This window comes from Thermobia domestica, chromosome 13 (assembly GCF_964235325.1).
Source record: "Thermobia domestica chromosome 13, izTheDome1.hap1.1, whole genome shotgun sequence".
NCBI lineage: Eukaryota > Metazoa > Arthropoda > Insecta > Zygentoma > Lepismatidae > Thermobia > Thermobia domestica.
This window is the reverse complement of record NC_137466.1, coordinates 93,972,984-93,986,918: the sequence shown is the minus strand read 5'-3', so window position 1 is coordinate 93,986,918 and position 13,935 is coordinate 93,972,984. Positions and strand designations below refer to the sequence as shown.

Genomic DNA, 13,935 nt, shown 5'->3' with positions numbered 1-13,935 from the left:
GGTAGTCCATATCATTAAGAACCATAGTTTTACGCTCTCAATTCACTCCATTTTACTTACCATCATTTAATGGTACTGGTCGAGCAGGAGATGGTCGTGGCGTTGTTGGCCATTTCGTCGTTGTTTGTGGCCGTTTCGTCGTTGTTGGTGGACGCCTTGTTGTACTAGTTTGTGGACGTCTTGTAGTCGTTGTTGAAGTTATTGGCCGCGGTAGATCACCACTAACCGATCTATTAATATTAAATATTAGAAATAAAAGGTATTAGCCAAGTACAAAGTTGAACTGTTGTTTAATTGCATAAATACAACAAAAGGATGGTAACAAAAATTAATTAGTAAACATTTAACAACAGTAGCTTTATTTTTGATTGCTGTGAACAAACCTCGGGCAAAAATACAGCACTTTGTAACATTATATATATGTATATGTATATATATAAGTAACAACAATCAATTATAATCGTAATACAATGGGGATTATCAATAAAATGCATACATACATATATTCGAAACCATGCTATGATTTTCGTAGAAACTATCTCCAGAACAGAAAATAACAGCTTAATGAATATTTACATTGATAATAATCCTGCTTTAATAACTAACACTCCACATTCGATATTGTATGATTTTGACGAGAGAGAACAGATTATAAAACTCTCTCTCGACATATTGTATATATATATATATATATATATATATATATATATATATATATATATATATATATATATATATATATATATATATATATATATATATATTGAGGAGGAACCAAAAAACCGGACTTTTGTTCTAAAAAATTAATTTATTAAGTTTTTCTTACAAAATACTTTTAGTTTCCTCCAAAGTAGTCTCCATTAGATGCAATGCAATTCTCCAGTCTTCTTTGTCACTATTTGAAACATCTCTGCAACTCTTCAACTTTGATATCGTCCAATGTCCTCCAGTGCTCTTTTTACACCCTCCACATAATCGAAACGCTTCCCTTTTAGATTCTTTTCATTCTCGGGAATAGAAAAAGTTTCACGGGACCAAGTTAGGCCTGTGAAATACGGAGGGTAAGGAACGATAGCCTGGGAGTAGGCGACGAACAAACTTAGCGGCAACGTGTCTCTTTTGCAAATCCTCATTTAAAATTCGCTGGCACGAGCTCCAACTCACTTCTGTCTGTTGTGAAATTTCGTCGATCGTGAAACAACGATCCTTGTTGATATTTTGGTGGATTTTTTCAATGTTTACGTCGTTTTGAGATTATGAAGAGCGTCCAGAACGAGTATGATTTTCAACATTGATTTCATCACGTTTAAACCGCTCGAATCTTTTGAAAACTTATGTGCGCTCGTAGCATCCTTTCTGAAAGCCTGTAAAAGCATTTGATAAGGTTCCGTTGCAAGCAAGAAGCAAATTTCCTAACATAGTTTTTGTTCCTTTAAATGTCTCATAACGATTTCGCAGACAGCAAACGAGAACGATTGAAAAAAAAAAAAGCACTACAATCAAACATCAACCTCCTATGCAGACGCTGCTTGGACAATTGATTTGAGAAGGTCTCTACTAGACCCACCTAGCTGAAGAACTTGCGTTTTGATTTCCAAATGAGTTATGGGGAAGTGTAGGGCTGCAAAAGGCAATCATAAATAAAATTTAATTGGTGTTCAAGGATCTCTATATACCTTTGCCTTTAATGGTACCCATAGTCTCTAAGGTATAAGAATCGAACTTTGTAATAGTAGCGGTATTTGTTCGTAAACTAAGCTACTAGATTTACGCTATTATTTAGTTTTGATTTTGTGTAACGAAATTCAAAACACAGAAGCAGCATATTATATCTCTAAGAGGCTTTACAAATTGAATAGAATTAAAGAAAAATACTACTTTTAACTGGTGCCTCGCGGAATTTGTAAAATATTTTAACATTTTGTTCATTTATAGATTCCCTTAAGTTTAACTTATCGTTCTCAAGTCATTAGCGTTAAAAATGTCAAACTTCAATACAATTTTAATTTTCTAAAAAAGAAATAAATTGGCTTTTGTGGTATCAGAATGTTATATTGTTTATACGGTCTATTGTCAATTGATTACAGCGTGAGGTGAAGAGTATTTATAATTTAAAAAAAAAAAAATCATTTGCATGTTAAATGACCAAATGAGAAAAATGACGAAAAATCTTTATCTGAAAGTCACAGGTCATTACTGAATTGTTGTAGTACAAATAAGACTGATTTGAACTGACCTAAGTACCTATGAATTTCATATTTATGCCTTTTCTTAAAACAGAAAATGGGAAGATTTTTATGCATGTCGTGACGGTATTATAAGTAATAAATAAAATCTTATCTTTGTGCGTGTGTGGTTTCCTACCGAAAGACGTTAATTTGACGTATGTAAATATAAATTAGTTGTAACATTTATCTGTAGAGTACAGTCACGAGTAGTAGTTCGTGTGAGCTAAATGCTAAATGTTATTACCTACAAGTTTGAAAATAATTTGCTTTTTTGAAAGGTAAATAGAAGCTCTAATATTGTATCTGATGAATGATATATGCCGAAACCATAACATTTGTTGCTTTGGTGAAATTTGTACTTTTAGTTATAAATTAAATCCAAAATTATTATGAGTGTGGTATTACCAGTATATTTATTTTATTTTGGTTTGTCTTCGATATTTGCCAATATATTTTACTATGAATCAGAGTTTTATTAAATTCCACTATAGTTTTTCTGTACCGATGACTTGAAGTAGATAGCAAGATTATGTGAAATTGACAAAGTTATTATGTATTATATCTTTGTTTTAAGAAAAGACGTATGGGGTAATCAATGCGAAAACAATACTTACACTTTGCTATCTGATATCTTTAGTAATATTATAAACAAACAATGAGAGTTCCTTTAATTTTGCTACTGAAAGCGGAAAGCAATGAATGTTGCTTATTTGATTTCTAATCTTTTTTTTTTTAATAGGCTCGTAAATAATATGAGTTTTCACTTTCAAAAGAATGTTAAACGGTCCGTTGAAAGATGAAAAGCATATTATGTACAAATGACTCAAAATCCTAAGTATTACGAAATGGATAATCAGATATCAATTTATGGGTTAATATAATTGATTTTTTAAAAAAAGATTATAACCAAGTTAGTCACGCATTTATGTAATAATGTTGTTCGTTGATATGTTAAGTTATACAGACTGGATTTTATTAAGCTAAAAATTACAGAATAGTCTTCTTTTATATAAAAATGAATGTCGCTCTGTATGTTCGTTCCTTATACAAATCCATACCATTAGCCTGACATATTTCTAGTTTGGCACAGTTCTAGGCAACTGCAAAGAAGTAAAAATGTGTAACGAGAGGGAAAGAGTTTAAAATGTATACAAAAGAAATAGTGTACTTAAAGCCACTCATGTTAAGGAAATGAAACTTGGTATATAAATTCCGTAATAAAAATAAGTGATCACGTGTTTTAAAAAATCCCTTCACTTCTGAGAGACGTATGGGGCAATTTCTTATTTTTTTTCCTTCCTGTAATTTCGAGAACTTGTAATTACAACTAGAAAAAACTTACTGTAGTTTTATAGGAGCAAAGGAAATCAGCAAACAATATAAAAAGTTTCCACGAGTTAATCAATTTAAGCAATATTGAAATCTCTACCCATGTTTTACATATCTCTTGAAGATTTGGGATATCAAATTATTGTATACGGAATTACAATCTGTATGACTTTTGAAAACTTATCTTAGCAGAGCTACAGGGCACTGCCTCCACGTTGTGTAGTGTGGGCAATGGTAACAGTGCCGATTTAGGATAATTAGTCGATTGAAATTAGTTGTTTGTTAAGAGGGCACCTTCATTCATAATTCAATTTGATAGTTCTTTCTTCATCTTTCTGCCCTTTGCCTGCTCTCTCAGTTGTGAATACCGTCGCATGACTTATGAGTGGTTGGTACTATATACAGTAGGACGATGAGGATGATCAGTAGTTGTCTTCCTTTGCCTGAGGTGCATATGCACTATCCTGATTTGCCTGTGCGAGAGTCAACTGTTTTGTCATATTTATAGTTACGAGTATTTTTTTTAATATATAGTACACTCTTAAAAACACAAAAGAAAATAAAATAATTTTCTTATTTATTCTCGATTTGCTCTGTTAATACTGGCATTGATTTATTTCTTTTCTTTTTTTAAAATTTTTATTTGGGAGCCATCGACTCCTGTCGATGGAAATAGCTATTCAGTGCACCTTCCATTCTTCTTGATCACGTTGGCTCCACACTGATATTCTTCGCTGAGGGGATGCCTACAGGATTGCTAGAAAAGTAGCGTTACTTCTTCTCATTAAGGCTTCGGTGTGGTGATGTGGCGACCACATGCTGTTTTCATTTATTTATGCATTTTTAAAAAAATAATAAAACAATATCACGTGTAAAGAATCATTAATTTCGGGTCCGGGCTCACCAATTCGAGAAAAGCCAAATTTTGAAGTGAGCGAGACCGAAGCTTAATCTACTGAAGAAAATGTATTAAAAACAAGTATCGTGACTTCTGTAGTTCGATATTTTGTAATTCAAGAGAAGAATGCTGAAAATATGAGTGCTGAATCTAACCGTCGGAGTATTAAGGGCCTGTTTCCTTTTCTATAAACAAAGTTATTACATATACAGTCATATACAAGTGAAGAGCATTAAAAATTACGAAATGGCTCGTTGTTGGTGGAACCGAATGATCAAAAACAAACGGAGAAGCTACTCAAGTTAGATAAGGTAGGGATACTTAGCATTTCTTTGGAGGCTCATCAGTTACTGAATTTTAGTCGGAAGTATTTCATGTTCGGATTTCCGAAACGCTACTGAAGAGGAGGTCAAATCTGAGTTAGATGACCAACATGTCCTAGATACAGTTCGCATTAAAAATAAGAAGTCAGTTGAATTGGTTGATACTAAGTAATTTGTTCTTTCTTGCGGTTCACCTACCCTTCTGGAATTCTCAAAAGCTAGATATTACCAGTTCAAAGTATGTCACTACTTCTCAGTCCTCTTCGCTGATTTCCACTACTGAGACAAAACGTCGTGTCAAGGAGAGCATTACAACCCCATTCACTGTTATGTTTGTATCCGTAGTCGCAATTTTCCACAGATCTATTTCAACCCAGACATCTGATGTTTCCACCCAAATATCATTTACTGAATGTAAGAGTCCAGAACCAAGAACTCCAGTCACTCCCTTGCGTAGCACACAACCAAAGTTTCTACTAAGAGTTGTTCTTAGCGGTGCTCTAAAACTAACGCCACCTCATCACCACTTGCCATATATTGATGGTATCAAATTAATCCAACACATTTGTCGTTGTCTCAGTGACAGTTCTCTCTAAGACCAAGATTAAATCTCCATTAGTTCACAAGCCACCATTGATCTTACTGTAATCTGATATGTTGGAAGGTGAACTAATGAATAGTAACTGGACGGTAATTGGCTCACGAGGCAAGAGATTTAAACCATGATCTTTAAACATCTTGAGAAACTGAAACAACTGGTATCTGACCACTCATCTATTGTTATCTATTTACTGGAAATCAGTGGCGGTTTCTCTTAATGTTCGCATGTTTGTACAAACCTCCTTCCAATATTTTGAATTTTTTTTATTTGTGCTAAATCACTTTTCGTTTTATTGTCAACGTCATCTGTTCTTTTCTTAAACAAGTGCGTTTGAAACAGGTTCACTAGTTGCTTTCTGCTTGGGAGTTTAATAACTCCCCAGCTTAACAACTTCTGGGTCATTGCAGGGGTTGCACGGTGTGGGGATTATCACACCGTGTACTGCGTATAAGGATCCATATGTTTGCAGATCTTTTGCAAGCAAGTCTACCAAACAAAAACAGCTTTTCCAAAACAAAACGCTTTGAAACTGGAAATTCTCCACCGTCCCTTTTCCTTCAGTATTGGTTGACACGGTTCTCACCTGAAGGGGAAAGGTCTGCTCGTTTATGACAATATTGTGTACCGTAACCAAGTCGCTACAGAAAGGAAAAAACCTTGCACCTTGCCTAAATGCGAGATTGTCAAGTGGTCATAACTATTGGTTCTGTCAACCAAGTGAGGTCAAGGCAGCTATGGAGACAGTAAAGGCGACCCGATGAAGAGTGAAGACAGATTAAGGGTGTCAATATTTTTTTTAAATGAATGAATAGAAACTTTGACAGCATAGATAAAATGTTTCCCTTTTCATGTGTGTATGGGTGGATAAGAAGCAGTTTTTAGAAAAAGAGCGTTCATCGGGGAGGGGTAAATTTTAAAGTAGACTTTGTGTTGTGTTCTGTGTGTGTGTGTGCCGGTCTTCGTTGTTCATTGGAATACTGTTGCTGTAATTGCATAATTGCGTGTCTGTCCCTAATAAACGTGTAGTGGCATGTAGTTCTGTAACGTCTCCGCTGAATGAGCCGTTTTCGAAAAGAACTTCAGAAGCAAACCTACTTGTGAAAGACATCGGAAGACCGATTCCAACTCTCAATATAACGCAAGTAATTAGAAGTCAGAAACGAACATTTACAAGGAAGTTTAATCCCAACTTGTACTAACAGCATAAGTGGTTATGTAGATGTGATTTTTTTAAAGAAAAAGCTTTGTTTTGTTTTCCGTGTTTGTTGTTCGGGACGGGGGAAGATGCATGGAGTAACAAAGGTGTTGTAGATAACCAGCATCTGCACGACAAAATCAAAAAAAGAAAAGAAAACCATGAACATTCGTCAGCTCATATAAAACATGTTAATCTCACTGTGTTGGGATATGTGAATATTGCTGCTCAACTAGATGCTGGTTATAGGCGGTCCATTGAGAATCATAATCAAAAAGTGACGCAAAATTGGTAGTGCTCAATATAATCATCAATTGCATTCGGTTTTGTGGCGCCTCCTAATTGACTTTAAGAAAACATGATGAAACAGACTCTTCTTCAAATCTAGACGTATTTCGTGGATTAATTAATTTCAGTGCTGAACTTGACAGCGCTCTCAAGAGTCATTTAGAAAGCGCAACAGTTTTCAAGAGTACGTCAAAAATCATACGTAATGAGCTTCTCCATTGCATGCTTGAAGTATGCCATGAAGAAATCGCTATTATTTTTGTGCTATTATTATTACTAGGGCTCGGAAGTTGAAGACCTAAAAATTGTCTAAAAAGGACCTATAAAAAGACCTAAAAATATCTTTAAAAAAGAACATAAAAACTGAGGAAAAAGGACGTAAAAATAAGACCCAATTTAATTAAAACTGTATATTTGATGAATATAATGCTCAAGAAATACAAGCTTCTGGTAGGTTAACGGTCTCTCCTTCTTCCACAAACTGAAGTAAAACTAAAACAAGAAAACTTCCCCACCCTCATCCTCCTTGCTGTAGGACATTGTTACGCCTTCTTATCTGATTTGTGATTGTTGCAGATCTGGTCTTATCAGTCTAGTCGTTGAAGAATATCTTAACTTTTGAATTTTCTTTACTAAAGAAAAGATGTTTAAAAGATGATGGTGATTGGAGTTAATAGCCAGTAAATTTGTCGAAAGATGAAGTACAAAAAAAGACGTTAAGACCTATGAAAAGCTAAAAAAGACCAATGAACAAAAAAATGCCGAAAAAGGCAAAAAAGGACAAATAAAATCCACCACTTTCTGGCCTACAATGACCCAAAATGAACATATATTATGTGAAACCTCGTCTTCGGGCACTTGTAAAAAAGAGGATTTTTCTTGAACTTACGGGTCCTAATTATTACTATTCTTATTATTATTTATAATAAAAATAATAATTAAGGCGAGGTCATCTATTGTGCACTACCTAAAATTCAAAGCACGAGCCGCCACTGCTGAAAATTTATTTTCAACCTTCACAGTCATATGTTTTGTCTCATTCCACGATTTTCAGTAATGATAAGCATACTGATGGTCGCGAGGTTGGCGGTGCATCCATAAATGTAGTCAATGACTTTCATTCTAGGTGTATTATCATAAACTCTCTGTTGCAAGTAATTGCGAGTCGAGCTCTCCTACCTCGTCTAATTGGTATCTGTTCGTTTTACACACATTCCTCCTGCGGAAGCCTTTTTGGCAGCCGATTTGATTCTACTTCACAATCAACTTGAGCCACTTGTATTATTGTTGGAGATCTGAATGTGTGTCATTGCCAATGAAGATCCATCCGCACTAAGAACTGTGGTCGTCAGGTCACGGAATTTCTGGATGAGAGTAGGATCCTCGTTCTTAGTAGTCCTACTCATTTTTCTACTGGATCCAGTACTTTGACCTCTCCCTGTGTAGCGTCTCCTTGCCACTGACTTTCCTGTGCCACTGATCATTTTCCTGTGATCACTAAGAGTTTTCCTATTAATCATTTGTGTCATCTTCCACGATTCGACTTAAAACGTGTTGATTAGCAAACATTCAGGGAACTCCATAAGTTTAATCCTCTAGTGATGTCCCTGTATGTGCTGCTGTAGATCAATTTGAGCAGTCAGTTATCAATGCTGCCTATGGTTCCATTCTAGAGTGCGGAGGCGACGTTCCAAGACGGCGAATCGATGGTGGTCTGTGGAAACCCGTGAAACTATCCAGGCTTGTCGGTTTGTTCTTGCCACTTTTAATCGATATCCAATTGCTGATAATCTTTAAGAATTTCGCATTCGTCGTGCCCGTGCTAGACATCTGATTATATCTTTGAAGCACTAAAGCTGGAAACATTTCGCAACGTCTCTTAAGAGTCGAACCTATAATAGACCTGGCGTCAGAATCGCGCCATAAATAGCTACTGTTCCAGTACTAGTGTGCCTGTTTTATCACCAAACTGGATGTCGAAGATAAACCAACTACACACAGAGATAGCCAACATATTGGGCCGACATTTTTCGTCTATCTCTGACTCTGCATACTGCTAGGTCGAGTTTAATCACTTTCACACTCGAATTGAGAGGATAGTTTAAATTTCCATAGCGTCAATTCTGAGAATCATAATTATCCCTTAACGATTTTCGCATTCGAGTCTGCCTTACGTGAGTCTTCAATTTCCACTCCAGAGATTGATCGTATATCTTACAGTATGTAGTGCAACGTCTCGCGCGAACCATAGCTTGCACTATTGTAGATGTTTAATTTCATCTGGTCGTTCCCACCACAACAGCGTGAAGCTATGGTCCTTCTCATCTTGAAACAAGAGAAAGGCGCAACAACAGCCACGAGCTACAGATCCATTGTTCTTGAGTTGACTGTAGGTTTTTTGAACGCGTGGCTAACAAACATCTTGTTTGATATTTAATGTCAAACTGTCTGTTGAGCAAGTTTCAGTGTGGGTTTCCATCTTTTCGATCCGCTTCATTCAATCTTACTAATCTGGAAAACCAGATTCATCGCCAGCAGGTTATTGCTTTATTTTTCAACCTGGAAAGGGCTTAAGACACTATTTGTTGTCACAGTCAACAGTGTTCTATTTCAGATCCAGGAACCTGTATGTGGTTTAATGTATGGTTTAGTGTATGTTGACGATCTAGTTATTTATTGTCGCTGAAGATACGTTCGCGGTATTTCTTGACAGCTTCAACTGGCGTTAAATCCTCTTATTCACTTGCCAAACAAGACGGGCTTTCGGTTTTATGCCTTAAAAACTCAGTGTGACTTCTGTCGCCAACGCAATGTCTTATTAATCCAAACTTATATTGATGACATTTTCTCTCATTTGATGACGTTTGGGTTTAACTTTGATTGTCACTTAACGTGCGCATTACACATTCGGAATATGAAGTACTGTTCTTGCCTCTAAGCTACAAACTTCCTTCGAGTATTTTTCCACCTTCGAGTATTTCCCGACTATTTTGCGTAGTGTGCTGATTGCATTGTTCTATTGCGATTTGTAGTACTCCAATTCTTTCCAAGCTAGCCTACGGTTGTATTACTTATTCATCTACTCGTTCCTCTCTGCTGAAACTACTTGGCACTGTTCTTTACCTGGGCAATCGACTAGCTACTTGTGATTTCGGTACTAACGCTGTTGTTAGTTATTATGCAGAAGCAAATAGATCATCGTTCATCTATCAACGTGAGTGACTTCTCAAAAATTATTCAGCTCATATACGCTGTATTTCTTACAACCACTGCAGCATGCATGCTAGCCAGATTTACAACTGATATGTAGCAAGTCCTCGGGCTACACTCCCATGGTAAGTTTGTATTTATGAGGATCTCACTACTGACGAATTTGAGTGGCCATCTCTTTGTAAGCTACGGATTTATGCTCTTCCACGATGGCAGTTAATTCGAGTATGGGTCGACCTTCGATTGTCATCACATACCAAACAGCACACAAGTACCCAAGAATAACAGCAAGAGACTAGAACGTTGCTAGAGGTTACATTGGAGTACTCTCATCCGTGCTCTGATCTACTAGTTATTTTCTCCAATGGATACGCTCTCACTGGCAACGGATTGGAACCAGGCTAACGAAAATGCATTCCAGTCAGTAAAACTCATTTTGGGCAATCGGCAGACGTTACTAAGTACTAGTTGCCGAAATGAAGTTATAATGATCTTTGCACGCCTGCATATCGATATTTTCACAAATTTCTATTTCATGCGCAGCGTTAACCATCCGTATTGCGAAGACTGTAATGTCCCGCTTCGTATTCAGTACACTCTTATGAAATGTCCAGAATACTAAGACTTCAGAGAGAGTTTAGAAATATCTAAAAATCTAACCACATTCTGAAGAATAATGCAGTTGTAATTGAACGTATTTTAACTTTTATTTGCGAGATTGAATAGTCAACGTGCTCTGAGGTTTTCCTGTTTTGAAATTTTTATGTTATATTTTGTTATTATTGTTATTTTTGACTTATTTTCTTGTCATATATTCTTAATTTTATTCTTTTTTTCGACGACCGGTAATTTAATTTTATATTTATTTCTAATTTCTTATTTTGTAGAACTTTTGGATTCAACTCCATTTTTTGATACTTATTTTGAGCGTTTAATGTGGAGCACGTATCGACCATCAGTCTAATCGTAGCGGGAACAAATAGCCTTAAGTTTATTCTTCAATCCCACTTCAAAAATTCAAAACTCTATTCCAGCTATAAGGTACACAGTACTGATTTTCTTCAGGTATTGCCTCTATTACCCGGGATGAATTTAAACAAGCAAATATAGTCCCATAAATATCTCATCCTTTTCTGATCATATGCCACAAGTAGCATGAAAATCGGACTTCAGTTATAGCATCCTATTAAACACTATCCAAACTCAGTTATAAACAAATGAAATCCGTTATGTTTTTAATCGCCCTGTATGTTTGCATTTGACGACCGTGAATAAAAGTTAATATAAAATTTTATTTTTAATTTAATATTACACCAAAATTTTACTAGTTGACTTGGAGACTTAAGACAAAGTTGATAGGTAAAAATTCACCAAGTCCATCTACATAATATTATCATTAATAATGATCAAAATAAAATAAATTCAGAGTTGTTAGATCTTACCATAAGACCCAGCGAATGGTACGTAGCAAAGTGTACGACCTCATGTTAAAACATATAAAATTAATTTTAAGATTAATTGAATATTAATATTATTTAATTGTAACTTAAGTGAAAACTACTTACGGTGTGTCTTTCCTTGGACAGCAGACGCCAGGAACGAAGAGACTTTTGAAGCAAATGGATTGTCGTAGGTTGATGAGATCCAACAGTAATTCTGGACAGTTGCTAAGGTCGTCACAGTTCCCTGGTTGTCCACTGGGCGTTGTACAGCTTTTGGGTTTATCCTCGTCAGGGATATCGAAGACCACTTTCCCATCGTTTAGATTCACTGAAGGTAAAGCACTACTAAGTTCAGAAACACCTCTTACAATAGGAACTATGGTATCTGTCACATTTTTACCAAGAACATTTTTACTAATTGTATATAGAGCATCTTCCACATTGTCACCAGTGTCTGCAGACACAGTCTGATCGTCACTTGTCACGTCTGATGAGCCATGACGCGTCATGTTAACTAAATATCGTCCAATAGTATTTATGGCGCCTAAAGTCTCTGAAATAGCATCTATTGTTTCCTTACGTAAGTATCTACCGCCTGCGTCCGGCGGCGGATGTCGTAGACGCACTCGCAGCCTTCGGTTGTTGGGGACTACTGGCTGGGGTTGAGGTAGATGGTGGCTGTAAACCTGTGGATGTGGCTGTGGTTGTTGAGACCACTGACGAGAATATGGAGATGAAGGTACACCATAATAATTAGGATTGGCGTAAGGATTATGGGAGTGTGGTGGAGTTGAGCGGAAACTTCTAGTAGGAGAAGCAGGGGCGGCAGCAGGCCAAGAAGCGGAGTCGCCATGCCATGATGGATGACTGTGCCAGCTTCTGCCGTACGCTGGAAGGCAAGGAAACAGACTACTTTAAAAAGTACGTCTATCAAGTCCAAAACCAACTAAATACAGAGTTTTAACTTAAGTAAGCATGCTATTTGGCTTTGATGGATCAAAAAATACTTTTATAAATCCTTTTTGAGGATACTTATCTATAAAACTTTTGAACTGTTAGAACTTGGAAATAAAACTGGTGTAGCCTACTTGAATTACAAGTGCAGCAAATATTTTCGGGAGGGACCTATTTCAAGTTTGTATTAACATTTTAATAGAATGTTTGCCTGTGAAATGTTCGCAATAAAAATTGCAATATAATTTCTCAAAGTTTCAGTTGGTATAAATTTGGCGATGCATGATTGTGCTAACATTTCTATACGGAAAGGACAATTTGCTTTAAGCAGAGTTATATTGGGCATTAAAAATCTAACAGAAAGTCTAAAATATCCAGCAAGTGGCTTTGTTGACTTTTATTCAGTAACCAATGAATCTTTTTTTTCATTATTTTTGTTATAAAAGATCAACAATTTACTGACCTCAATTATTATTATTTTGGAAAAGAAATTAAGCATCTGTTGTGCACTCCATGTTCATTCCAGCAATTATATTCCGAACAATACGGAAGGAGATATTAGTTATATTCTAAATGGTATAATAGACGCTTATACTTCATCACGATGACGATATATAAAAGAAGTCCTGACTGATTAAATGATTGATCAACGCCCAGGCCAAACCGCCTAAGCTAGAAACTTGAAATTTGGACCAAGGGCGCCGATTTCTCTGTAAATTTGGGAAGGCCCATTCAGATGCAGAAAGCATATATGAGGATTTTAAGGCAATTGCATTCAAATTATGCCAAATATTGTAAATTTACAAATACAATGAGGAGCCCACATGAGCTTTGAGGGCTCCCTCGGCCCCCAGGATCGGCGCCCTTGATTTGGACTGGGTATAGGATTTGTGATGTAAGGTCCCAGTAAGCAAAGTTTTTAAAATAGAAATTCGATTGGAAAGGGGGGAGAAGGGTGGCATTTATTATCTTAAAATGTCCATATCTCGGAATCTCTGAACGTTAGAGAAATGAAATTTGGTATATGGATTTCTCATTTAAGATAATTAGACACGTGTTTTATCGTTTGTTAATGTTTCTTCTAGAAAGGAAGACAAGGGGATGAGAAGGTAAAATGGGTGGGAATTACAATTATTATAATAAGATTTCCATATCTCGGACTCTCTTAAGGTTAGGGACATGAAATTCGGTATTTGGACTTCTCATTTAAATAATGATATATTGTTTCAAAAATATACTGTTTGGAGGAAGATGGAGAAGATAAAATGACCAGAAAGAGTAACAAACGAAGACGTTTTAAAACAGATATGAGAGAAGAGGACGCTTCTAGCCACCATCCTTCGTAGAAAAGCCAATTGGATTGGGCACATATTGCGAAGAATTTGTCTTCTTCATACCACCATAAAAGGAAAGATGGAAGAAAACGATGAATAGAAAGAAGAACACAAGTGATCGATGATTTGAAAA

At 36.1% G+C, this 13,935-nt stretch overlaps 1 protein-coding gene across 3 annotated transcripts in view; it reads right to left on the bottom strand.

The window, feature by feature from the left end:
• LOC145668345 (venom protease-like) overlaps window positions 1-13,935 on the bottom strand; it is a 166,464-nt gene that overhangs the window by 33,816 nt on the left and 118,713 nt on the right. For 2 of the 3 annotated variants that reach the window (XM_081736104.1, XM_081736105.1), the window contains exons 3-4: window positions 11,638-12,403; window positions 61-230 (exon numbers count right to left, since the gene is read on the bottom strand). In XM_081736104.1, coding sequence (XP_081592230.1) covers window positions 61-230; window positions 11,638-12,403 — 936 coding nt within the window. The remainder of the gene's footprint in view (window positions 1-60; window positions 231-11,637; window positions 12,404-13,935) is intronic. The other variant, XM_081736106.1, reaches the window with a different exon arrangement.